This window comes from Pseudoliparis swirei, chromosome 15 (assembly GCF_029220125.1).
Source record: "Pseudoliparis swirei isolate HS2019 ecotype Mariana Trench chromosome 15, NWPU_hadal_v1, whole genome shotgun sequence".
NCBI lineage: Eukaryota > Metazoa > Chordata > Actinopteri > Perciformes > Liparidae > Pseudoliparis > Pseudoliparis swirei.
The window spans coordinates 3081696-3107231 of record NC_079402.1 but is presented as its reverse complement, the minus strand read 5'-3'; the positions used below and the strand labels follow the sequence as shown (position 1 = coordinate 3107231).

Below are 25536 nucleotides of genomic sequence, written 5' to 3'. Positions count from 1 at the left end.
ATAAAGTACACGAGTAATAAAGGACATGAGTAATAAAGTACACGAGTAGTAAAGTACACGAGTAATAAAGTACACAAGTAATAAAGTACACAAGTAATAAAGTACACGAGTAGTAAAGTACACGAGTAGTAAAGTACACGAGTAATAAAGTACACGAGTAATAAAGTACACAAGTAATAATGTACACGAGTAATAAAGTACACGAGTAATAAAGTACACGAGTAGTAAAGTACACAAGTAATAAAGTACACGAGTAATAAAGTACACAAGTAATAAAGGACATGAGTAATAAAGTACACGAGTAGTAAAGTACACGAGTAATAAAGTACACAAGTAATAAAGTACACAAGTAATAAAGTACACGAGTAGTAAAGTACACGAGTAGTAAAGTACACGAGTAATAAAGTACACGAGTAGTAAAGTACACGAGTAATAAAGTACACGAGTAATAAAGGACACGAGTAATAAAGTACACGAGTAATAAAGTACACGAGTAGTAAAGTACACGAGTAATAAAGTACACGAGTAGTAAAGTACACGAGTAATAAAGTACACGAGTAATAAAGTACACAAGTAATAAAGGACATGAGTAATAAAGTACACGAGTAATAAAGTACACAAGTAGTAAATTACACGAGTAATAAAGTACACGAGTAATAAAGTACAGTAATAAGTACACGAGTAATAAAGTACACAGTAATAAAGTACACGAGTAATAAAGTACACGAGTAATAAAGTACACAGTAATAAAGTACACGAGTAGTAAAGTACACAGTAATAAAGTACACAGTAATAAAGTACACGAGTCGTAAAGTACACGAGTAATAAAGTACACGAGTAGTAAATTACATGAGTAATAAAGTACACGAGTAATAAAGTACACAAGTAGTAAAGTACACGAGTAATAAAGTACACGAGTAGTAAAGTACACGAGTAATAAAGTACACGAGTAATAAAGTACACAAGTAATAAAGGACACGAGTAATAAAGTACACGAGTAGTAAAGTACACAAGTAATAAAGTACACAAGTAATAAAGTACACAAGTAATAATGTACACAAGTAATAAAGTACACGAGTAATAAAGTACACGAGTAGTAAAGTACACGAGTAATAAAGTACACGAGTAATAAAGTACACAAGTAATAAAGGACATGAGTAATAAAGTACACGAGTAGTAAAGTACACGAGTAATAAAGTACACAAGTAATAAAGTACACGAGTAGTAAAGTACACGAGTAGTAAAGTACACGAGTAATAAAGTACACGAGTAATAAAGTACACGAGTAATAAAGTACACGAGTAATAAAGTACACGAGTAGTAAAGTACACGAGTAATAAAGTACACGAGTAGTAAAGTACACAAGTAATAAAGTACACGAGTAATAAAGTACACAAGTAATAAAGGACATGAGTAATAAAGTACACGAGTAATAAAGTACACAAGTAGTAAATTACACGAGTAATAAAGTACACGAGTAATAAAGTATACGAGTAGTAAAGTACATGAGTAATAAAGTACACGAGTAATAAAGTACACAAGTAATAAAGGACACGAGTAATAAAGTACACGAGTAGTAAAGTACACAAGTAATAAAGTACACAAGTAATAAAGTACACAAGTAGTAAATTACACGAGTAATAAAGTACACGAGTAATAAAGTACACGAGTAGTAAAGTACACGAGTAATAAAGTACACGAGTAGTAAATTACACGAGTAATAAAGTACACGAGTAGTAAAGTACACGAGTAATAAAGTACACGAGTAGTAAAGTACACGAGTAATAAAGTACACGAGTAATAAAGTACACAAGTAATAAAGGACACGAGTAATAAAGTACACAGTAATAAAGTACACGAGTAATAAAGTACACAAGTAATAAAGTACACAAGTAATAAAGTACACAAGTAATAAAGTACACGAGTAATAAAGTACCACAGTAGTAAAGTACACGAGGTAATAAAGTACACAAGTAATAAAGTACACAGTAATAAAGTACACGAGTAATAAAGTACACAGTAATAAAGTACACAGTAATAAAGTACACGAGTAATAAAGTACACAAGTAATAAAGTACACGAGTAATAAAGTACACGAGTAGTAAATTACATGAGTAATAAAGTACACGAGTAGTAAAGTACACAAGTAATAAAGTACACGAGTAATAAAGTACACAAGTAGTAAAGTACACGGTAATAAAGTACAGTAAAGTACACGAGTAATAAAGTACACGAGTAATAAAGTACACAAGTAATAAAGGACACGAGTAATAAAGTACACGAGTAGTAAAGTACACAAGTAATAAAGTACACAAGTAATAAAGTACACAAGTAATAAAGGACACGAGTAATAAAGTACACGAGTAGTAAAGTACACGAGTAATAAAGTACACAAGTAATAATGTACACAAGTAATAAAGTACACGAGTAATAAAGTACACGAGTAGTAAAGTACACGAGTAATAAAGTACACGAGTAATAAAGTACACAAGTAATAAAGGACATGAGTAATAAAGTACACGAGTAGTAAAGTACACGAGTAATAAAGTACACAAGTAATAAAGTACACAAGTAATAAAGTACACGAGTAGTAAAGTACACGAGTAGTAAAGTACACGAGTAATAAAGTACACGAGTAATAAAGTACACGAGTAATAAAGGACACGAGTAATAACGTACACGAGTAGTAAAGTACACGAGTAGTAAAGTACACGAGTAATAAAGTACACGAGCAGTAAAGTACACGAGTAGTAAAGTACAGTCGGTAATAAAATTACAGTAATAAAGTACACAAGTAATAAAGTACACAAGTAATAAAGTACACGAGTAGTAAAGTACACGAGTAATAAAGTACACGAGTAGTAAAGTTCACGAGTAATAAAGTACACGAGTAATAAAGGACACGAGTAGTAAAGTACACGAGTAGTAAAGTACACGAGTAATAAAGTACATGAGTAATAAAGTACACGAGTAGTAAAGTACACGAGTAGTAAAGTACACGAGTAATAAAGTACATGAGTAATAAAGTACACGAGTAGTAAACCCCCCCCCCCCCCCCCCCCTGTCCTCCAGACTCGGGATGAAGAGAAGAACCGGAGGAACAACATGGACAGCACCAACCAGGTGATGAAGGACCTGGAGGACCTGCTGCCCAACCGGGCCTCCACGCCAGCCGCCCCCCCACCCAGGCCTGGTCAGTAAACCACATCCATTGGGGAGTTCTGGTCCTGGTCCTGGTTCTGGTCCTGGTTCTGGTTCTGGTTCTGGTTCTGATGGTTCTCCCGTCTCCGTCTGAGCAGAGAAGATGGCGGAGCTGGAGGCGAAGCCGACGAAGACGAAGCCCGGCTCGGCCGGTAAAGACGTGAACCTGCAGAAGGACGTGACGCTGGCGTCGCCCAACCCCAACGCCCGGGCGCCGGTGAGCCGGCCGCCGGGGCCCAGAGGAGCCGGACCGGGAGCGGGACCGGGACCGGGCCCGGGGCGCGGCCGTGGGAGGGGGGGGGGCCCTCCTCCGAGATAACAGTGTGAGAGAAGCCCTCCGTGTTCATGGGGCATGACGGCCCTCCGTTGGGTCGTGGATCTCCTCTCTGACGTCAACAGTTTAACCGCAGTGTTTAACTTTTTTTTAAAACTTCTTTAAACTGTAAAACAAACTTCATTTTTGTCTTGAGTAACTTATAATTCACGAATAAAGGTTGTGTTGTTGATCCACGCTGCCGCGAACGTGGGCACCGATGTCGCCGTGAGGGCATCTCTGCTGACACCGTGTTCTAAATCAGCCCTCGTAACCATAGCAACAGCACTTCTGACAAGACGAGACACAGAGGATAGAGCTTTATTCTCAGGGTTCGTACGCTCATGGAAAACCTGGAGAAGTGATGGAATTTGAAAACAAATGTTAATTTCCATGCCTGGATAAGTTCTGGGGAGAAAAAAAAATCCTAAAAGTTTTTGGAAAAGTCCTAAAAATGTTGTTATATTCATTTATTTCATTTACGCTGAGTTTTAAATAGTTTGAATGCTTTTAAAAGAATGACGCTCTAAATATAATCCGACATACGCTCTTTCATACTCGCAGCGCACCTTTTCCACGCTGCAAGTGAACGCACCTTAACTAAAAAGACATAAATGTTTATTCTATTCATCTAAACTATTGTCTCTCATTCATTTGAGTCATTTAAGGTTATAAACGTTATGCTTTGGGATTCTCTTTGTTAGTTTAAATACACAATTTACTCACTTTTACATGTCTACACTGAGATTTCATTAAATGTTTGGTCATGAAAATGTGGTTTATAGTCCTGGACTCCGATTGGTCGACAGTCTTCGCTTCGGGCCGAGCACAATAACACAAACACAAATAGATCTCATGGCGTCCACTTTGTACATTATTCATATATATATATAACTCAATGTGTATTTTTGCTTTCATAAACAATACTTACAGAAACATGTGTGTGTGGTCATGTATGTGCTCGGGCTTTTTGTTTTGTCTCGTTCAGTCTGACTCTGTAATTCATGATATGACTCTGAATAAAGTTTAAAAACCTTTAATCGCATCTTTTATCCTATCTTTTTATATAAATAAAATAAATATACATAAATAAATACATAAATATATATATTTAAAAAATGTAAAAATGTAAAATAAATGAATATATATATATATATATATATAGGTTGTGAGAAAAACAGAGAAAATAAGAACAAAGAAAATAATCCAGATGGACCGTTTAAAAAAAATACCAAGAACCCTGCAGGAGAACAGGAATATCATCTTTAAAAAAGATATATTCACATATTCTTCTTTCTTGTCAAAACCCCTAAAAGAATACATTACCCACAACATGTGTGTGTGTGTGTGTGTGTGATTGATTAAAGGGAGAAGTGCTCGCACAAGTCCGTACAGAAGAGTCGCCGAACCTGTCGGCATAGCGACCGAACCTCTGTCACCTCGCAGGAATGTGGTCGCGAGAAGCGGCACCCGATTGGCCGAGCCAGTGAGAGGGGGGCGGAGCCACTGCAGAGCTGAGCTTAAGACCCGAGACTCACACACCTGAGATCCTCAAACCGGGGCGTTGAAGACCATCTGCAGTCGCTCAGGTGAGTGTTTAAAAAAAAAAAAGTGTAATACTTTATTTTCCTTTCTTTATTCCTTCGTTCTCTCCCTCCACAGAAACAGCTTTCACAGCCAAGAGAACCATGTCCTTCTTCAAGAAGTTCTTCAACGATATCATCCGTAAAACCGACCCCGAAGACGACTCCGTCAAAGTGAGTGTCCTCTCCGGCGTGCTCGCCTCGTCGTTGGGTTTGGGTTCAACGTTTGTGTTTTACAGATGTGTGGAACAGGCACGTGCACAGACATTTTGGGGGGCAGGTGCTCAAACCTTAAAAAAAGGGCACCCATTGCCAAAAAAAAAATTCGGACAAAGTTGAAGCATAACACCAATGATGCTGTCCTCGACCTGCGTTTCCTCTGGGCAGGATAAGACCGCTAACTTACATTTTCTTTATGAATAAAGATGAATTATTATATAGCAACAGTACAAGCGTTCTGATTGGATAATAATGGGTCGTCATGCCAGCCACTATCGCCCTCCTCGCCGGTCTGATACAGATCCGTATTGCCCTCTGACCTCATTTTCAAAATGAGCGATATTGATCGTCATCAACAGCCAAGAAGAAATTCAGAAGCAGTGAAAATGTGTTATTGAAAGTGATGAAGAGGAGAAACTATAGTTGGGATCACTTGTGTTGTTACTTTACTGTAAATTAAATCTATTTTAGCTGAGCTGTGTTGTTCGTTTTCTATAAGATTGATCGTTGTAAGACTGGAACAGACAAAACAAAGAGATAACACATAAAACAATGATGCACAAGGATAGCATGACACCGAGAGCTAGCATAGTTAGAATAGATTAGCTCCTATTTTCTGGCTGTGAATTCTCGTGACATTTATAAACATACTTTCAAATATGTCTAACCAGCATTTATACAACACAAAAAAGATTCTCTCTCTCTCTCTATCACTCAAACATGACATCAGTAAACAGCTGCAAGGCTTTGAAATCATGGATTTCTGAGATTTTGTTTGTTTCTTTTTTTTAGGAAACGTCGACCAGTTGTGACGTCATGTTTTCAGCAGCGCTAATGTTGTGGTTGATTTTTCACAAAACAACGTCATGAGCGCCGCGGAGCATGTCGGGGCGAAATTCTCACAATAACTCAAATAAATGCTCCGTCGGATATCAAATCACATTTGGGGGGAGTTTATGACAGAGAGAGTAACTTTTATTCTTAAATACTGATGAATGAAAAAAAAGTGTCTCCAGCAAAAAGGACACTTTTCTCATCCAGGGCAAAAGGGCTGGTGCTTGAGCACCACTAGGGCTCTATCTGTGCACGTGCCTGGTGTGGAAGGTTACTGAGGTTCCTTTTGAATTGCGTTGTTTTTTTTCTCGTACGACGACTAACCGTCTGTAGCTCTGTGAAGCCCCGCCCCCTCTGCTCCATGCTCCTCCCCTCTGGAGTGAATACAAAATAATAGCTTTTAATACATTTTCTGCAGCGGTCGTAGTCTTTTTAAAAAAAAAGGTACCCTCATGCCGCCATGTTGCCGTTCTCACAAAGCTCTAAAGTCTGATCTCAGATCAGATTCAGACGACTCGCTCGTGGATTCGTCTCTTTCTGAATTCCCGGTGGTTTGAAACCGCCGACGATTGAGCGAAGACGTCCGTGTTTCTGTCTCGTCGTCCTACAGGTGAAACGTCGCGAGAAGCCTAAGTTCTACGGGACGGTCTCCCCGTATCCGAACTTCAGCGCCAGCCAAGATGCCGCCACTTTACAGAGCGCCATTGACAGCCGAGGTGCGTGTCGCCTTAAAAGTTGGGGTTTTCTTGAATGACGTAAGCTCAAGTACAACCGGTCCCTCACAGACGTGGACGAGGACGTGATCATCGCGATCCTGGTGAAGAGGAGCAACGAGCAGAGGCAGAAGATCAAAGTGGTCTACGAGGCGTCCACCGGGCAGGTGAGCGGCTGCTTCCTGACTCCTCCCCCTTGACCTCACAGGCGTGTTCAGCTTTTATGGATTTGCAATACAAATCCAATGGATGCGCCTTTCAGTCCAGACACACACGCATTCAACATGAGAACCGTAAGATAATGACTCGACAGTGGTCATCAAAATAAATACACAGGATATGAAGTCTTTCCGCGCCCCTGGTGGTAGTTTTTTTGGCAGCCGGTACGTAAAGGTTTTTAAAAAGGTACCCTCATGCCGTCATGTCGCCGTTCCCGTGTGTCCTGCAGAGGCTGGACGAAGCTCTGAAGTCTGTTCTCAGATCAGATCTGGAGGACATCTCTCTGGCCCTGCTCATGGACTCGGTCCACTACGACGCCCACCTGCTCAGGAAGGCCACGAAGGTACAGCTCATCCATCAGCTTCAATAACGAGTTCATGAATCTCACTCTCAATGTCACTTTTCATTTGTGACTTTCTATGCAAAGTGTCAGCTCCCTCTATAATATCGCGTAATGTTTGTATGACACTCCGGTTGTGATGTCGCCCGTAACTTTTGCCGACAGGGTTTCGGCACACACGAAGACATCCTGGTGGAGATTCTGGCTACGAGATCAAACCAAGAGATTCGAGAGATTAAGATGGCCTTCAAAGAAGGTTTAGGCACCGTTCAATGCAGACGATGTTGCGTAGGCTGTTGTCTTCTGTGCTGACCTGCCGTTGGCTCCCTCAGAGTACCGGACGGAGCTGGAGGAAGTCATTAAGGATGAAACCAGCGGGGACTTCACCACGGCTCTTCTGGCCATGTTGAAGGCAAACAAAGACGAGAGCAAAGAGGTCGACAGCCATCGGGCCCGGCAGGACGCGGAGGTGAGGTCTGCTTTTAAAGAAGGAGGCTGGGGTCATTCAGCGTGTCACAAAAACGCTCTCTTTTAACACTAAAACGCTCATTTTTAACAGAAAATGACCATTTTTAACACATTTCTTTTAACTTTTGACACAGAAATGCTAAATTTGAACACAAAATGCCCACTTTTAAGACCAAAATGCTAATTTTAAACACAAAAACGCTAATTTTAAACAAAAAGATTCAAATTGTTAACACAAAATGCTAATTAACAAAAAAATTCACATTTTCTAATCAAAATGCTACTTTTTAACACAAAAACGCTAATTTATTTACACAAAAAATGCTGTCAGCTGTGTTTTTTTGTGCGTAATGTGTTACTCAGCAGGAGAAACTTGAACACTTGTTGGGGACTATTTTCAGCTGCGGATTGATACACATTCGATGTAAGTCAGATGGAGTCAGATTCAAAATAAACCACGTTGTGAGTGTTCAAAGAGCAAAGATGTGTCCTATCTGATGTCTGGTTTGTCCTTCTATGGAAAGGCTTTGCAGAGGACCATAATACTATTCTATTATTATTCTATTGTTATGATGTTATGGTCCGGTTCTCTGCCCGTAGGTTCTGTTCGAGGCCGGTGAGAACAGCAGAGGGATCGACATCTCGGTCTTCATCGACATCCTGACCACCAGGAACTCGCTGCAGCTCTCAAAGAGTGAGGACATGTTGCCGGGCGGATTCACCAGAGAAACTGACCAGACCTGTATTTCAAAGACTACACACACACACACACACCTGGAAACACAGGTCTGGTGACAGGTGGAACACACCCAGCAGTGCAGAATAAACACAAAGCTTGAGGTTTATTTTAATAATTCTTTGTTCAACTACATGTTCTTCATCGTCACGAATTTGAAAGAAAATAGAACAAAAGTTATCGAGATGTATCAAGAGAAGGTGTAGGGAGATAGAGGGGGAGGGAGGGGAGAGAGAGAGAGGGAGACAGAGAGAAAGGGAGGGGAAGAGACAGAGAGAGGGAGAGAGAGGGAGAGAGAGAGAGAGGGAGAGAGAGGGGGGAGAGAGAGGGAGGGAGGGAGAGAGAGGGGGGAGAGAGGGAGAGAGAAGAAGAGAGGGGGTGGAGGGGAGAAGGGGAGGAAGAGAGAGGGAGAGGGAGGGAGAGGGAGATGGAGAGAGAGAGAGAGGGCTCATGATAAAGACATTAATCCAACCAGATGAAGACCGTTCTGGAGATGTTTGGGTCGATGATGTCATCACTTGACTAAAAGAGACGTCTGCTTTCTGTCCAGTATACCCCGTTTGCTCCTTACAGCTGTTGTTTGTTTGTTTGTTTGTTTGTTGTTTGTTTGTCCACCAGCATTCCAGCACTACGCCACCGTCAGTGACGTCACGTTGCCCAAAGCTCTGGACATGGAGCTGAAGGGAGACATCGAGGACTGTCTGGTGGACATCGGTACGAGGCTTCCATTGGTTTCCCTTTTTATCAATTCAGGATGAAGCCATATATATATATATATATATATATTAAATTAATTAATAATTTAAATTAATATCGGCTAGAAAAACAGTAAACCTCATACAGAGAAAGAAAAAAACAGTGTATATATATATATATATATATATATATGTTTTAATTAATATAGGTTCGAAGAAATACTGTTTAAATATATTTATAAAAATAATATATATATACATATGTCCATCTGGACTATATATATATATATAAATATATGAATTTGTATATATACAGGACTGTCTCAGAAAATTAGAATATTGTGATGAAGTTCTTTATTTTCTGTAATGCAATTAAAGAAACAAAATGTCATGCATTCTGGATTCATTACAAATCAACTGAAATATTGCAAGCCTTTTATTCTTTTAATATTGCTGATTATGGCTTACAGCTTAAGAAAACTCAAATATCCTATCTCTAAATATTAGAATATCATGAAAAAGTATACTAGTAGGGTATTAAACAAATCACTTGAATTGTCTAATTAACTCGAAACACCTGCAAGGGTTTCCTGAGCCTTGACAAACACTCAGCTGTTATAAATCTTTTTTTTACTTGGTCTGAGGAAATATTCAAATTGTATGAGATAGGATTTTAGAGTTTTCTTAAGCTGTAAGCCATAATCAGCAATATTAAAAGAATAAAAGGCTTGCAATATTTCAGTTGATTTGTAATGAATCCAGAATGCATGACATGTTTGAGTTTTTAATTGCATTACAGAAAATAAAGAACTTTATCACAATATTCTAATTTTCTGAGACAGTCCTGTATATATATAAATATATACAAATTAATATATTTGAATAAATAATCCAGATGGACAGTATACAAAAGAAAAAAGTGCCAAGAGCGATGCTGTAGAACAGGAATATTGTCTTTAAAAATTACAGAATAAATATAAATTGTGGGTTGTTGGCTTCTGCTGCCAGTTTCAGGTCACTGTCAATCAAATCTGCACCCACTCTAGAAGAAGCAGATAAACTGAGTTTTCTGGGTGTTAATCTCTAAATAAATTCTAACTACGGATGTTTTTTCTCACCAACTTTTAGTAATATACAGGAATGCATAAAGATTAAGTTTGAACCTACATTTTTATGGTCTTTAAAGCGCTTATTCCATGTTTTTGTGGAGAAGCTGTTAACATGACTGCAGACTGCGATGTTCATCCACATCATGGTATAATCAAACAATAGAAAAACAAGAGTTTAAAGATTTGTATAAAGGGCCAAAAAGGAAACGTGAAGCCAGAACAAAGGTAATGGGATTAGAAGGATTATCTGAGGAACCTTGCGTTCAATACTTTGATTCTTCTTGTGTATGTGTGAGCAAAGGTCAGAGGTCACCAACATCCGATACAAAGTGCCTTGATTTCCTGTGGTTGTCGAGATATTTGACACAATTATTGTCAGATGTGTGTATTGACAGATGGACGGCATCAGGCTGCTGCACACGCAGGGACTCTGTAAATATATACATTAGCATCGTTTTAGTGTTGAGTTTCATGTGGCGCCCAGAGAGAAAACCCCGGAGGAGGGGGGGGGGGGGGGTTACATATGAAACTCCTGAGAGGCGATATACATAAACACGGTCAGCTGCATATTTTCACTTTCTTTGTGTGTGTTCTCCACGCCCAGTGAAAAGTTCCTGGAGCAAGCCGGCTTTCTTCGCAGAGAAGCTCCATCTGGCCATGAAGGTGTGTGTGTGTGTGTGTGTGTGTGTGTGTGTGTGTGTGAATATGTTTGTCTCTTTCCCACCACATGCACACAGAACCATGAAGGTGCCGTCTGGAACTGAAAATGGTTCTTCAGAGTGGTGCCATAGAAGAACCATTTATGGTTCCACAAAGAACCTTTCAAACCAGGGTTCTCTAAGGCACCATTTCCTTAAAGAGTTCTTCAAAGAACCTATAAAGGTGTCTCAAAGAAACTTTAAAAAATGGTTCTTTAAGGCACCATTTATGGTTCCACACAGAACCTTTCTAACTAGGGTTTTAAAGAATCATTTCCTTAAAGAGTTCTTTAAAGAACCTATAATGGTGCCTCAAAGAACCTTCAAAAAATGGTTCTCCAAGGCACCATATCTGGTTCCACAAAGAACTTTTCAAACCAGGGTTCTTGACATCTGTTCTTCTGCTCATCCTGGAGAGGGGTCCTCCTCTGTTGCTCTCCTGAAGGTTTCCTCCCTGTTCAAGAGTTTTATTTTTTTATTTCTTGGGAGTTTTTCCTGATCCGATGTGAGGTCAAAGGTCAGGGATGTCGTCTGTAGACCGTAAAACCCTCCGCTCCGTTCTCCCAGGGTTACGGCACATGTGACGACACGCTGATCCGGGTGCTGGTGAGCCGCTCTGAGGTGGACCTGAAGAAGATCGTGCAGGAGTACCGGGCCATGTACGACGCCAGCCTCCAGGAGGACATCCTGGTAACGCCACATGTGAAGCATCCGAATCCTCCGGGACTTCGTCGGGTAGCACCAGCGTGTTTGATGAGCACATCTTTGTTTCTGTTTCGCAGGAAGACACTAAAGGACACTACGAGGCCATCCTGCTCGGCCTGTGTGGACCTCACTGACACTTTGACTCGTCGAGGAGCGGAAGATTCGATTAAACTGGAATCTCACATCTTTTTAAATGATTATGAATAACGTGTGTTATTAATTTAGTTAATGTGATCCAATCAATGATAAAAATAATAATAAAAAAACATCTCATACCTTTCTTGTCTGTTTCTCTTTTTTTGCTTTCTTGTTTTTGTGCTGGCAATTTTACTAAATCAAAATGATGAGATCCCAAATTTAATCTTTATCTAATAATTATGAGGTAGTAAGTCACAATCTGGACTTTGTAAGAAAGTCAAAGTATTGACCCTGCAAGTCGAAATAATTAGATATTAAGTCAATATTAGGATTGTTTAAGTAAAGATCATTAGATACTAAATAATAATTTCGTGATAGTCAAAATATGACATTTTTACAACATGTTGACACACAAAAAGGCACAATATTCTTAGTAATTCAACGAAAGACAATAATAGTCATCGTTGAAGTCGGCCAGCTTTCTAAATATTAACATCAAATAAAGTAAATAAGTATGTAAAGTTTCTTTATTTCACACTTATCACAGACAAAGAGTAACAAAGTGCAGTACAGTAGTCAATTAAAACAATTTGGCAATAACAGAGGCCAAAACATGTCAACAATTAAAAGAGCAGAGTACAATAAATAGTCAAATATGGTGTAATGAAGGGAAAAAAACAAGCCATAGAATATTTAAATTAAAGTACATCGTTTATATTCAACATCTGCTGTGTTACTTTCTGCCTCCGTCGTCATCCTCTGCGCAGAAAACGCAGAACTGCGCAGCAGTGACGCTCACGAACAACACGCGCGCGTGACGTGGACTTTGTTTACCGAACCCGGAAGTGCTGCTTGTGGCTTTTTGGCCGGCTCGGAGCTTGTTTTATCTTTTGGTTCCGGACTCGTATCTGTGGTGGCGGTCAGCTCAACAGAAAAGGACTCATCAGTTAGTTATCGATCTCTCACTAGGAGAGCGCGTGCGACTAACTGTTGGACATCCAACAGACATGCGCGCGCGTTGCAGCCACACACTCGGGGTAACTGCCACATAGCGAGCTAGCTAGCTAATCGGATAACAGGCAAAAGAAGCTGTCAACCGACTTCATTTGTAGGTTCACGTCTGTATATATTGTTTAATTTAGAAGCTGAGTTCGGTTTTTAAAGGAACAATGAACACGAGCGTGCCGGAGCGGGGCCGTCTCGATCCCCGGTGACGGTGTTCAATGGGCTGCGGGTTGTTTCAGAGCTAGCCGTGCTGGTTCTGACCGCGGGGACGAAGCTGAGCTAAACACGCCAACTGGACTTTAAACTGGACTTTAACGGGTCGACCTGAGGAACATGGAGGACAAGTACAGCAGCAACGTGCTGTCCGGGGGCCAGCTGGGCATGGTGGAGCTGCCCAACTCCAGGTAACGCGACGTGTCTGTTCTGGTGGAGCAGAGGCTTGTGTCACAACCACAAATGCATCAACATTACAATTATATAAAGAAGAATAAAACATTTCAGACCTTGAACATATGTAATGCAATGTGCACAAAAACAATCATTTTAATTGTTTTTCATTACTTACTTTTAATATTATATTAGTTAATTTTAATGGTTTTTATCACTTACTTTTAATGGTTTTTATTACTTCCTTTTAATTGTTTTTATTACTTACTTTTATATTATATGAGTTACTTTTAATGGTTTTTATAACTTACTTTTAATAGTATATATTACTTCCTTTTAATGGTTTTTATTACTTACTTTTAATGGTTTTTATTACTTACTTTTAATATTATATTAGTTACTTTTAATGGTTTTTATAACTTACTTTTAATAGTATATATTACTTACTTTTAATGGTTTTTATTACTTACTTTTAATATTATATTAGTTACATTTAATGGTTTTTATAACTTACATTTAATAGTATATATTACTTACTTTTAATGGTTTTTATTACTTACTTTTAATGGTTTTTATTACTTTTAATGGTTTTTATTACTTCCTTTTAATAGTTTTTATTACTTTTAATGTTATATTAGTTACTTTTAATGGTTTTTATAACTTACTTTTAATAGTATATATTACTTACTTTTAATGGTTTTTATTACTTACTTTTAATAGTATGTATTACTTACTTGTAATGGTTTTTATTGCTTACTTTTAATAGTATATATTACTTACTTTTAATTGTTTTTAGTACTTCCTTTTGATGGTTTATATTATATTAAATAGTCTGTATTACTTACTTGTTATGGTTTTTATTGCTTACTTTTAATAGTATGTATTTCTTACTTTTAATGGTTTCTATTCCGTACTTTTAATGGTTTTTATTACTTACTTTTAATATTATATTAGTTACTTTTAATGGTTTTTATAACTTACTTTTAATAGTATATATTACTTACTTTTAATGGTTTTTATTACTTACTTTTAATATTATATTAGTTACTTTTAATGGTTTTTATAACTTACATTTAATAGTATATATTTACTTTTAATGGTTTTTATTACTTACTTTTAATGGTTTTTATTACTTCCTTTTAATAGTTTTTATTACTTTTAATGTTATATTAGTTACTTTTAATGGTTTTTATAACTTACTTTTAATAGTATATATTACTTACTTTTAATGGTTTTTATTACTTACTTTTAATAGTATGTATTACTTACTTGTAATGGTTTTTATTGCTTACTTTTAATAGTATATATTACTTACTTTTAATTGTTTTTAGTACTTCCTTTTGATGGTTTATATTATATTAAATAGTCTGTATTACTTACTTGTTATGGTTTTTATTGCTTACTTTTAATAGTATGTATTTCTTACTTTTAATGGTTTCTATTCCGTACTTTTAATGGTTTTTATTACTTACATTTTATCGTATGTATTACTTATTTTTAATGGTTTTTATTGCTTACTTTTAATAGTTTGTATTAATTAATTTGAATTGTTTTCATCACTTACTTTTAATAGTATGTATTTACTTTTAATGTGCTGTACTGTAGCTTCACATTGTGTGTATTGTGTGTTCTTTATACCAGATAATATACTGTTGTAGTGTGTCTGCTCCTGTACTGTTTGTTATTGTTTTATGTTTGTTTTTGTTTTATGTTTATTATTGTTTTATGTTTATTATGGTCTGTCACAGGACTACAGATGCAAATGAGCTGTGTAGCTACAATCTGGTTCAGTGCATCAAAATGGGACATTTGTGTTTTAACTGTATATAGTCCCTTTTTAAATAAAGATAGTAATAGTTATTTAAGTGGGCACATCCCCCCCCCTCCTTTCTATATTAATAATCTCTTTGTCTTTTCTCTCTCAGGTTAACCAGATACATCGTTTTACTGGTCGTCACGAAGATCCTCAAAGCTCTTGGGATCTTTGAGTCTTACGATATCCTCAAAGTTGTTCACATTGTCCAGTTCATCTTTATACTGAAATTAGGGTAAGTACTTATTGAACTTTACCCTCATTGTGTATTATTATTATAGCAGCAGTTTTTGTATTTATTTATGGCCGGTCACGCCTTCTCTTTTCCCAGGAGTGCCGTCATTCTGCTTTTCTTTCAGAAGCCTTTCTCCTCGGGCAAAGGCATTTCAAAAAGACAGGTTTGTTGAATGCGTGTGCTCGTCCGTCGGCTCGAGGGCTGTCTCTTCTCCTCTCCGCTGCTCGTAGTTTCATCTCCCGCTTCACTCGACATCACATTTGAAGGTTGACCTTTTTATGAAAGGGAAACGATCGTAAAGTCACTGAACCGATCTGACAATTCCTTTGTTTTCACTCCAATAGAAAGTCAACCAGGCCTGAAATATGAATGAATGCCTCTGAAAGATAATTATAATAATGACCTTTTTTCTTTTCAAATCTGTTTTTAGTGGATAAAGTTACTAAAGCATGCTGTTTTCAGCTGTGTCATATCCCTCCTGGGCTTCTTCGGGCTGACGCTCTGCGGACCTCTCAGGTAAAATGTCAACATGTTTTTTCACAGCTGTTAGAGGCGACAACGCTCTGTTGCGTGCATGTTTTTAATTGTGTGTTTGTGTCTTTCTTTGTGAGCTCACGTGTGTTTAACATGTGTGTCTTCTACAGGACGTTGTTGCTTTTTGAGCACAGTGATGTGGTGGTCATCGCTCTCCTCGGTGTCCTGTTCACGAGCTCCGGGGGGGGTCCTTCCAAGGTAGGAGGCCTGCAAGTCCACATGTGAAACGTGACCCCCCCCCCCGTATTAAATGTTTCTGACGAAGGTAACGGTAAAGAATCTGTAAGATGCATTTCTGTTTCTGTTTCGTCTCTCTTCACTCAGACCAGAGGCGCCGCGCTCTTCATCATCGCTGTGATCTGCCTCCTCCTCTTTGACAACGACGACCTCATGGCGAAGATGGCGGAGCACCGTATCCTTTGCTCCCCGTAGAAGGGCGGCAGTCGTTTGTCCGATTCGGTCGCGCTCTTCTTCAAACCTCCCGTTCTCACGTCGTTCTGGCCTTGACTCGACTCCGACCAGCCGAGGGACGTCACGACAGCGCGCTCACGCACTTCCTCTACACGGCCATCGCGTTTCTAGGGGTTGCGGATCATAAAGTAAGCGAACAGGCGTGTCCTGCATTTAAGGTTTATGTTTGGTGCTGCTCCGTATGCCCAGTCAACAGGGGAGGATACTTACAGATTATTTAGGGGGCAACTTTAGCCCCACTGACTTCATCCAGAGGCATTTAAAAAGAAATTTGGGGGAACTTTTTGAAACTTGTGAAATATCATTGAACTTCTGTTCAAAAATATTAAATATATAGTTATTTAGGCTTAAAGTATATGCGCAATTATCATTAAGACTATTATGCAGATTCAAAATGTTTTCTTAGATTTGTTTAAACATAAATCAGACAATCATATTTAATTGTATTCTTATTTATTCGTGTTTTTTTTCTATATATATTTTAAAACAATTATAACATTTCTTTGTTTTTTTAGAAATTAAAAAATATTTTTATAGATTTTTCGTGTGTGTATCTACCGAGTACAGATCGGACACACACAACAAAGAACAACAACAAAACGCTTTTAAATTATCCTAATTCTGGGGGCAGTTTCTGCCCCTCGTGATATCAGGGGCAACATTATATTTCTTAGGGTCAGTTTTGCCCCTTTGTCCTCGTGTATTTCCGACGCTGCCAGTAAAGTATTTAGTTTTCTTTCTAAATGAAATCCCTCCCTGCGCCGTCCCTTCAGGGGGGCGTCGTGCTGCTGGTGGCCGCCCTGTGCCTGAAGGTGGGCTTCCACACGGCCTCCAGGAAGCTGTCGGTGGAAATCGGCGGAGCGAAACGCCTCTACGCCCTCGATAACCTGGTGTCGGCCGTTGTGCTGCTCCCCTGGGTCGTCGTGCTCTCCTTGACCACAGAGGTGGGTGCACAGCCCCGGCGGCTCCGCACTGGTTCACCGACTCGTTGAAACGACGTCTGTTTGCCCTCGTAAGTTCAGAAAAATAAGTTTACATTTTTTGTCGTCTTCCTCAAAGAGTAAAGTGGAATCGTGGTCGTCCCTCATCCTGCCCTTCGGCATGATCATCCTCTCCGTCGTGATCCTGGAGTTTTACGTGGAGGCCATCTGCAACACGAAGATGGAGACGCCGCGGTGCGCCCGCTACGGCGCCGTCACCCTCTCCCTCAGCGCCCTGCTGCTCGCCAACTTCTGGACCCACCCGCTGACCGACCAGCTGCGCTCCACGAGCAAACCGCCGCTGCGGGTCGGCACGGAGCACGTGCTCTCGGGAGGAGTCATCGTCAGCGCCGTCTTCTTCATCATGTGTGAGTAAAGGCACCTCAGAGCATTTATGGACCTCTGGATGTCACTGGAAAAGCTAGACGCATGCTGGTGTCCTCTTCAACGTGCTCCTCTTCTCCGTCCGCAGCCTCCAGTATTCTCTCTTCCCCCTCAAAGAAGGGTCAGAAAGGCACCCTGGTGGGTTACTCGCCCGAAGGGACGCCGCTCTACAACTTCATGGGCGACGCCCTGCATCACACGTCGCAGTCGCTCCCGCGCTTCATCAAAGATTCCCTGAAGCAGATCCTGGAGGAGTACGACTCCAGACAGATCTTCTACTTCCTGTGTCTCAACCTGGTGCGCACAGTGAGATCAGGAGCGTTATCGGGGAGTTAACTGAAACGCTTAAACATTTACAATATGTCATTAATGTAGATTTAAAGTGATAATCATTCTATTGCTGGGAGATTCCCTTCAAACTGCTCCTGCAGTTGTGTTTCCAAGTACAGGCTTCCTACGGTCATGGAATTTTTTTTTTAATGGTTATTTACAGGCCTGGAAAAGTCCTTGGAAAAAATTAAATCCCCAAAGTTTTGGAAGTCATGAAAAATGTGTCATATTCACATGTTCATTTACGCAGAGATTGAAATAGTATATATATTATATATACAGGACTGTCTCAGAAAATTAGAATATTGTGATAAAGTTCTTTATTTTCTGTAATGCAATTAAAAAAACAAAAATGTCATGCATTCTGGATTCATTACAAATCAACTGAAATATTGCAAGCCTTTTATTCTTTTAATATTTAATATTTTTTTAATTGCATTACAGAAAATAAAGAACTTTATCACAATATTCTAATTTTCTGAGACAGTCCTGTATATAAAGCCGGTATTTTGTTTAAATACTAAATGTTCTCACTTTTTCATGTTTACGCTGAGATTTCACAAAATGTTTGTTCATGGAAATTTGATTTAAAGTCCTGGACACCCATTGGTCAACATGTATGTGAACCCTGCAGGTAACATCAACAACCTCACATTTTATAATTACACATTGAGGTATATTAGACTGAGATTTCTTTTACTTTTTAGAAATATACACATTTTCATTAAAAGAAAGAAATCCTTCTGGGAGTCCGCAGGTGGCTTTTTAGAAATATGGACGACGCATAAAAAACAAATACAGTTACATAATTAAATATTTAATATTCAGTTAAATCGTTTTGTACTATTTTTATAACTGGTCTCCACCTTGTGATCGTTGGTCGGAGGCGAGTCCGACTCGAGCTCCTCTTTGTGTTCCAGGCCTTCACCTTCGTGGAGCTGTTCTACGGGGTGTGGACCAACAGCCTGGGCCTCATCTCCGACGGCTTCCACATGCTGTTCGACTGCTCCGCGCTGGTGCTCGGCTTGTTCGCGGCGCTCATGACGCGCTGGAAGGCCACCAGGATCTTCTCCTACGGGTACAAACCAACCGGGAACGTCGGCGGGGAAGGCCCTGGGTAGAAAAACGTTTAACTAGAACGGGCACTCGGTAGAGCGCATACCTTCGCATATCACAAGATTGGGCATTGAATTCTGTAACTTTTGGCATTAGTTGCATGCCAATTGGATAAAAATTGACCGTGCTATGGTAAAAAGAAGAATTTGACCTTTTCATGACCTTGACCTTTGACCCGATCGATCCCAAAATCGAATCAAATGGTCCCCGGATAATAACCAATCATCCCACCAAATTTCATGCGATTCGATTTAAAACTTTTCGTGTTATGCGAGGAACACGCATACAAATAAATAAATAAATACACGGCGCTCAAAACATAACCTTCCGCATTTTCAATGTGAAGGTAAAAATGTAACGCGTGTCTTTTTGTCCTGCAGGTACGGCCGTGTGGAAATCCTCTCTGGGTTCATCAACGGCCTCTTCCTCATGGTCATCTCGTTCTTCGTCTTTGTGGAGTCCGTCAGCCGCGTGCTGGATCCTCCGAACATAAACACGGACATGCTGACTGTGAGTCAACTGCAGCTCACGCGTCATGTGACGCAGGCGTCCTCCAACCTGCTGCTGTACTTGAGTAACGTTCATTCCCTGTCCTGGCATGTGGGGTCAGGATTGTACCGTCTCTTTAATACACGGCGCTCCCCACATATTCATATTTTCCGACATTCACATGCCATATTTTGGTATTAGTGGCAATATCGGATACGTTTCTGTGTTATCTGGTTCTTAGTGATTCATCGAGTAGCCGCCGTCACTCAGTCTGAACGCTGTTGTTGTTGTTGTTGTTTTGTTGTTGTTTGTCTCCTCCAGCCGGTGTCTGTGGGCGGCCTACTGGTCAACCTGGTGGGCATCTGCGCCTTCAGTCACGCTCACTCCCACGGCGGCAAGAGCTGCTCGTCCAATGACCACGGCCGCTCGGCGAGCGACCACGGCCACTCGCACCACGGCCACTCCCACGGCGAGCACGGCCACGGACACTCCCATGGCTCCTCCTCCTCCTCCGGGGGCGGCGGCGGGGGCATGAACGCGAACATGAGAGGTGTGTTCATTGGTCACCATGTGGATGAACCTGTTCATTGGTCATGAGGATGAACCTGTTCATTGGTCATGAGGATGAACCTGTTCATTGGTCATGTGGATGAACCTGTTCATTGGTCATGAGGATGAACCTGTTCATTGGTCATGAGGATGAACCTGTTCATTGGTCATGTGGATGAACCTCTTCCTTGGTCATGAGGATGAACCTGTTCATTGGTCATGTGGATGAACCTGTTCATTGGTCATGAGGATGAACCTGTTCATTGGTCATGAGGATGAACCTGTTCATTGGTCATGTGGATGAACCTGTTCATTGGTCATGTGGATGAACCTGTTCATTGGTCATGAGGATGAACCTGTTCATTGGTCATGTGGATGAACCTCTTCCTTGGTCATGAGGATGAACCTGTTCATTGGTCATGTGGATGAACCTGTTCATTGGTCATGAGGATGAACCCTGTTCACTGGTCATGAGGATGAACCTGTTCATTGGTCATGTGGATGAACCCTGTTCATTGGTCATGAGGATGAACCCTGTTCATTGGTCATGAGGATGAACCCTGTTCACTGGTCATGAGGATGAACCTGTTCATTGGTCATGTGGATGAACCCTGTTCATTGGTCATGAGGATGAACCCTGTTCATTGGTCATGAGGATGAACCTGTTCATTGGTCATGAGGATGAACCTGTTCATTGGTCATGAGGATGAACCTGTTCATAGGTCATGAGGATGAACCTGTTCATTGGTCATGAGGATGAACCCTGTTCATTGGTCATGAGGATGAACCTGTTCATAGGTCATGAGGATGAACCTGTTCATTGGTCATGAGGATGAACCCTGTTCACTGGTCATGAGGATGAACCTGTTCATTGGTCATGAGGATGAACCTGTTCATTGGTCATGTGATGAACCTGTTCATTGGTCATGAGGATGAACCCTGTTCACTGGTCATGAGGATGAACCTGTTCATTGGTCATGAGGATGAACCTGTTCATTGGTCGTGTGGATGAACCCTGTTCATTGGCAGTGTTGGGAGTAACGCGTTACTGTAATTCCACTACTTATAGCTGTAACGAGCATGTAACGAAGTATTTTTTTAATCAACTAACGCAGTTACAGTTACTGAAATTTAAATGAGTTCCTTACTCGCGTTACTCTCTTTTGTGAAAAATGAACACTTGCAGACAAGAAGACAAGCTAGGCTACTTTAGCTGCTTCTGATCTGACATCGCAGGGCCTTGGTGGCGCCATGATATTGTAACGTCTCGGACGTTATGGACTGATGACACGGAGATGGGACGACGTTATTATTCCTCCCTTTATTGGGCATTCACAAACACAGACAGCTGCTCCTCTCAGCTCAGCAGCTCGGACGTCAACAACAACGGTTCCCGTCAACCACCCGTAACTTCCGTTTTCCGACAGGTTAACCCCGCCTCCCCTCTACTCCGCCAATCACAGGCACGCCTCCCCTCTACTCCGCCAATCACAGGCACGCCCCCTCGACCAGCACGCACGGTGCCACACTGTGATTGACAGCCACTTTCAGTGTTGACAGGTCCGCGGTTTTTGCCGCTGGTTGAATATTGTGTCCGCTGGTTCGGGTAGACCTATTTTGCATGCAAATTACATGAATATCTTTAAATAAAAATCCATATTTTAAATGAAATAATTTATTTATACCCAAATCCTACCAAACTGACTCCAGATCAGCACGTACACGCCTCACTAGCACCCCCCCCCCCCCCTCAATTATATGCAGCACCTCAAGGCACCTTTGTGTTCTCTTTTAATTAGTGTTAATACTGTAGGCCAATCACTTTTATTTCATTGGGCCTAATGTGGTAATAAAAAAAACACTGTTAAATCACTGAGACAGTTATTTTGTATTAAGTTAAGTAAAAAAGGGACTTTTGTACTCCTGCTTGATTTGAAGGCCTGTTGCCCTGTTGATTGCAATAAATAGGTCTACAACATATGTTTATTGTGTTTGACTGTTCAGTACTGTTCATGACATTAAAAAAGCAGACATAAAAGTAACTTAAAAGTTACTTTCCCTAGTAACTAATTACTTTTGATATACAGTAACTAGTAAAGTAATTCAATTACTTTTAAAAGAAGTAACTATAACTAATTACTAATTTTCAGTAACTTGCCTAACACTGTTCATTGGTCATGTGGATGAACCTGTTCATTGGTCATGAGGATGAACCTGTTCATTGGTCATGTGGATGAACCTGTTCATTGGTCATGAGGATGAACCTGTTCATTGGTCATGTGGATGAACCTGTTCATTGGTCATGTGGATGAACCTGTTCATTGGTCATGAGGATGAACCTGTTCATTGGTCATGAGGATGAACCTGTTCATTGGTCATGTGGATGAACCTGTTCATTGGTCATGTGGATGAACCTGTTCATTGGTCATGTGGATGAACCTGTTCATTGGTCATGAGGATGAACCTGTTCATTGGTCATGAGGATGAACCTGTTCATTGGTCATGTGGATGAACCTGTTCATTGGTCATGAGGATGAACCCTGCATTTCTCGTGTTTTTCGTGTCTCCCTTCCAGGCGTCTACCTCCACGTCCTCGCCGACACGCTGGGCAGCGTCGGCGTCATCATCTCCACCATCCTCATCCGCCAGTTCGGCTGGCTGATCGCCGACCCCATCTGCTCGCTCTTCATAGCCACGCTCATCTTCCTCAGCGTCATCCCGCTGCTGAAGGACGCCTGCGAGGTTCTGCTGCTGCGGAGCCCGCCGGAGAACGAGAAGGAACTGACGGACGCGCTGGAGAAGGTGAGCGGGGGGAGGGGAGGGAGTTACCGCCATTCTTTTCACAGATGACGGCGTGGCGGCCCACGAGACTAATTATACGCAGACGTTTGGAGGAAGAAAAATAATAATAATCTGTTTTCCATTTAACTTTATTTAGTGTGAGGAGACCATGACGTGCTTAATAAAAGTTTCCACTGAGGCAAATTAAGAGGTTTAGGGGAAGATTTGAACCGTTTCTTTTCACAAGGGAAATCAGTAGTATGTGATAACTCCACTGAGGAGGATGTGTGTTTTGAATTATGTTTGATTGTTGACAGATTCATTCAATTTGGAGGAACGATAGTAAGAAATATGATGTCAGCAGATGTTCTACACACACTTATTTATATATATGTATTTAATATATATATATATTAGTGCTGTGAAAAATAACGCGTTAATTCAAATACAGGTTTAACTAGTTGGTTTTTTTTAACGCATTTAACGCATGCGCAGAATGAGCTTCCAATCCGTCTGTTGTTGGTCGTCGGGACGAAAAAAAAGTCACTTGCAAAATGAGCTTCCAATACACCACTTCAATCTGAACTCTGTCCGCTCTCATGCAGACGGTCTGTTCATCGGTAATGATCCTTCCGCAGGTTCACCTCCGGAAACCTTGTTACGACTTTTACTTCCTGTAGATCAGGGTCTCAACACGTCGATCGCGACCTGCCAGTCGATCGCGGCGTAGTGTCGGTAGATCGCATGACATGAAAGAGATTGGCCCGCCCCCTGACATGTTCTCTAGAGCACGTCTTTGTTCTTTTATTAAACTAAACGTCTGTTGTTGATCGTATCTCCACAGCAGCATGTCATTTCTGTCTCTTCGCGTTGCGTTAACACTTATCGATCTCCGTCTCGCGCGCCACAGAGCTCCGTCTGGCGCGCATCGGGACCGAGCAAAAAAAGTCACTTGTCAATCTGTCCACCTGTCCGGGCGGTGAGGTTTCAGCTTTGCAGCGGTGTCCCCGCCGTCCCTTTCATCACGGCCCAGTTCATGAAGAAAACCCACAGTCAGTTTGCCTCAGCAGCTGCTAGAGGAAGACTAGAGGCCTTTAGATTGTATCATGGTGGAGTTAATGGTTGACAAACAAGAGAAAAATGTTCTGTTTAACCCTCCTGTTACCTTTACATTTACTAACATATTTTACCCTCGGCGTCAATTTGACCCCAGTAATTAAAACCTCCAGAAAATTATTAGAATTAATATTGCTTCCCAAGTTTAAGTGTGAGGTACTTTATGTTTGTTTGTTGACTACCTAAATAGCCCTTTAAATAAATAAAAAAGTTGATATTTCTTATATGTTTGACAGTGAAAAACAGCCTGGGGTCAAATTGACCCCAAAGAACACCGACATTAAACATTGAATGGGGTCAAATTGACCCAAAAGGTAACAGGAGGGTTAAACATTCTGTTTAGGATGAAGATGTATTAATGTTCCATATGGAAGAAAACTGCTAAATAACTGCTGAGTTGCAGCACCATTGTATAGAAGAATGTATATATCCGTCTTTTGTCATAAATCTCTATGTTCTCACAAAATATACCGAGAATATCGGTAATATGTGATTAATCATGATTAATCCACAAAAACCTGTGATTAACCCGATTAAAAATGTTAATTGTTTCACAGCCCTAATATATGTGTGTTTATATGTGTATTTTATGTTTGTTTTTTTATATTTATATATATATATAAAATACATATTTGTATGTATATTTAATATAAATGTATCTTTTTAAAATATATATGTATCTTTTTTTAAAAATATAATATTTTTATATATTAATCATTTCAGATTGAGAAGATCGAAGGAGTTCTGTCGTACAGAGACGCTCATTTCTGGAGGCATTCGGCCAACATGATCGGCGGCACCATCCACCTCCAGATCATGGCCGACGTGGTGGAGCAGAGGATCATCCAGCAGGTCGGTCCCCACAGACTCCATGACGTCATCACACCGGCTATCAAGAGTTGGGACGAATCCACTGTGACATCTCTCATTCTGATTGGTCCGTGTGATTTCTTTTTTCTCCCCCCTGCTACGAAGGTGACGGCCATTTTGAAAGACGGCGGGGTGAACAATCTGTCGGTGCAGGTGGAGAAGGAGGCGTACTTCCAGCACATGTCTGGACTCAGCACCGGGTTTCATGAAGTCCTGGCCATGACGCAGCAGATGGAGTCCATTAAATGCCTGACAGACGGGACGTGCATCATGTAGCGACCAAACGAAACCGTCTCGTCACCTTGTTTCTTTTTGTTTTCTTTTTCATTGAAATGTACAGTTTATGTATCTGTGAGTTGAAATATATTGGTTTAATCTTTGTCATCTGCGTTTTTGCTTGAACAAATATTTAACTGTCTATTATCTTCATGACTATTGTCGTTTTCATACAGGAAGTGCCTTCAGAGTTGTTGAAAAGTTCAAAGTGGAAACAGACAACTTCTCA

The 25536-nt window shown here is 40.5% G+C and overlaps 3 protein-coding genes across 3 annotated transcripts in view; all 3 read left to right on the top strand.

Moving 5' to 3' along the window:
* tmc2a (transmembrane channel-like 2a) overlaps positions 1-3520 on the top strand; it is a 15932-nt gene extending 12412 nt beyond the window's left edge. The window contains exons 19-20 of the mRNA XM_056433151.1: positions 3073-3193; positions 3300-3520. Coding sequence (XP_056289126.1) covers positions 3073-3193; positions 3300-3520 — 342 coding nt within the window. The remainder of the gene's footprint in view (positions 1-3072; positions 3194-3299) is intronic.
* Positions 3521-5084: 1564 nt separating this feature from the next.
* LOC130205316 (annexin A1-like) lies at positions 5085-12113 on the top strand. The gene is made up of 12 exons (XM_056432594.1): positions 5085-5103; positions 5177-5271; positions 6761-6866; positions 6936-7030; positions 7312-7425; positions 7588-7678; positions 7755-7891; positions 8491-8584; positions 9245-9340; positions 11035-11093; positions 11696-11818; positions 11911-12113. Exons 2-12 carry the CDS (start codon positions 5203-5205, stop codon positions 11965-11967), a joined length of 1041 nt encoding a protein of 346 aa, XP_056288569.1. The 5' UTR covers positions 5085-5103; positions 5177-5202; the 3' UTR covers positions 11968-12113.
* A 704-nt stretch (positions 12114-12817) lies between these two features.
* slc30a5 (solute carrier family 30 member 5) lies at positions 12818-25411 on the top strand. The gene is made up of 16 exons (XM_056432303.1): positions 12818-13380; positions 15289-15411; positions 15508-15574; positions 15842-15927; positions 16056-16143; positions 16270-16357; positions 16468-16544; positions 17190-17360; positions 17476-17764; positions 17869-18077; positions 19031-19188; positions 19607-19736; positions 20037-20265; positions 22840-23066; positions 24885-25013; positions 25137-25411. The coding sequence occupies exons 1-16, from the start codon at positions 13310-13312 to the stop codon at positions 25305-25307; spliced, it is 2313 nt and encodes a 770-aa protein (XP_056288278.1). The 5' UTR covers positions 12818-13309; the 3' UTR covers positions 25308-25411.
* Positions 25412-25536: the final 125 nt, after the last annotated feature.

Excerpts from the sequence above, each read along its gene's own strand:
- LOC130205316 (XM_056432594.1), top strand. The coding sequence starts at position 5,203 with ATGTCCTTCTTCAAGAAGTTCTTCAACGATATCATCCGTAAAACCGAC. Across the intron at positions 8,585-9,244 it reads CTCGCTGCAGCTCTCAAAGA|CATTCCAGCACTACGCCACC; the intron begins GTGAGGACATGT and ends TTTGTCCACCAG. Across the intron at positions 9,341-11,034 it reads GGACTGTCTGGTGGACATCG|TGAAAAGTTCCTGGAGCAAG; the intron begins GTACGAGGCTTC and ends CTCCACGCCCAG.
- slc30a5 (XM_056432303.1), top strand. The coding sequence starts at position 13,310 with ATGGAGGACAAGTACAGCAGCAACGTGCTGTCCGGGGGCCAGCTGGGC. Across the intron at positions 18,078-19,030 it reads ACTTCCTGTGTCTCAACCTG|GCCTTCACCTTCGTGGAGCT; the intron begins GTGCGCACAGTG and ends TTTGTGTTCCAG. Across the intron at positions 20,266-22,839 it reads CATGAACGCGAACATGAGAG|GCGTCTACCTCCACGTCCTC; the intron begins GTGTGTTCATTG and ends TCTCCCTTCCAG.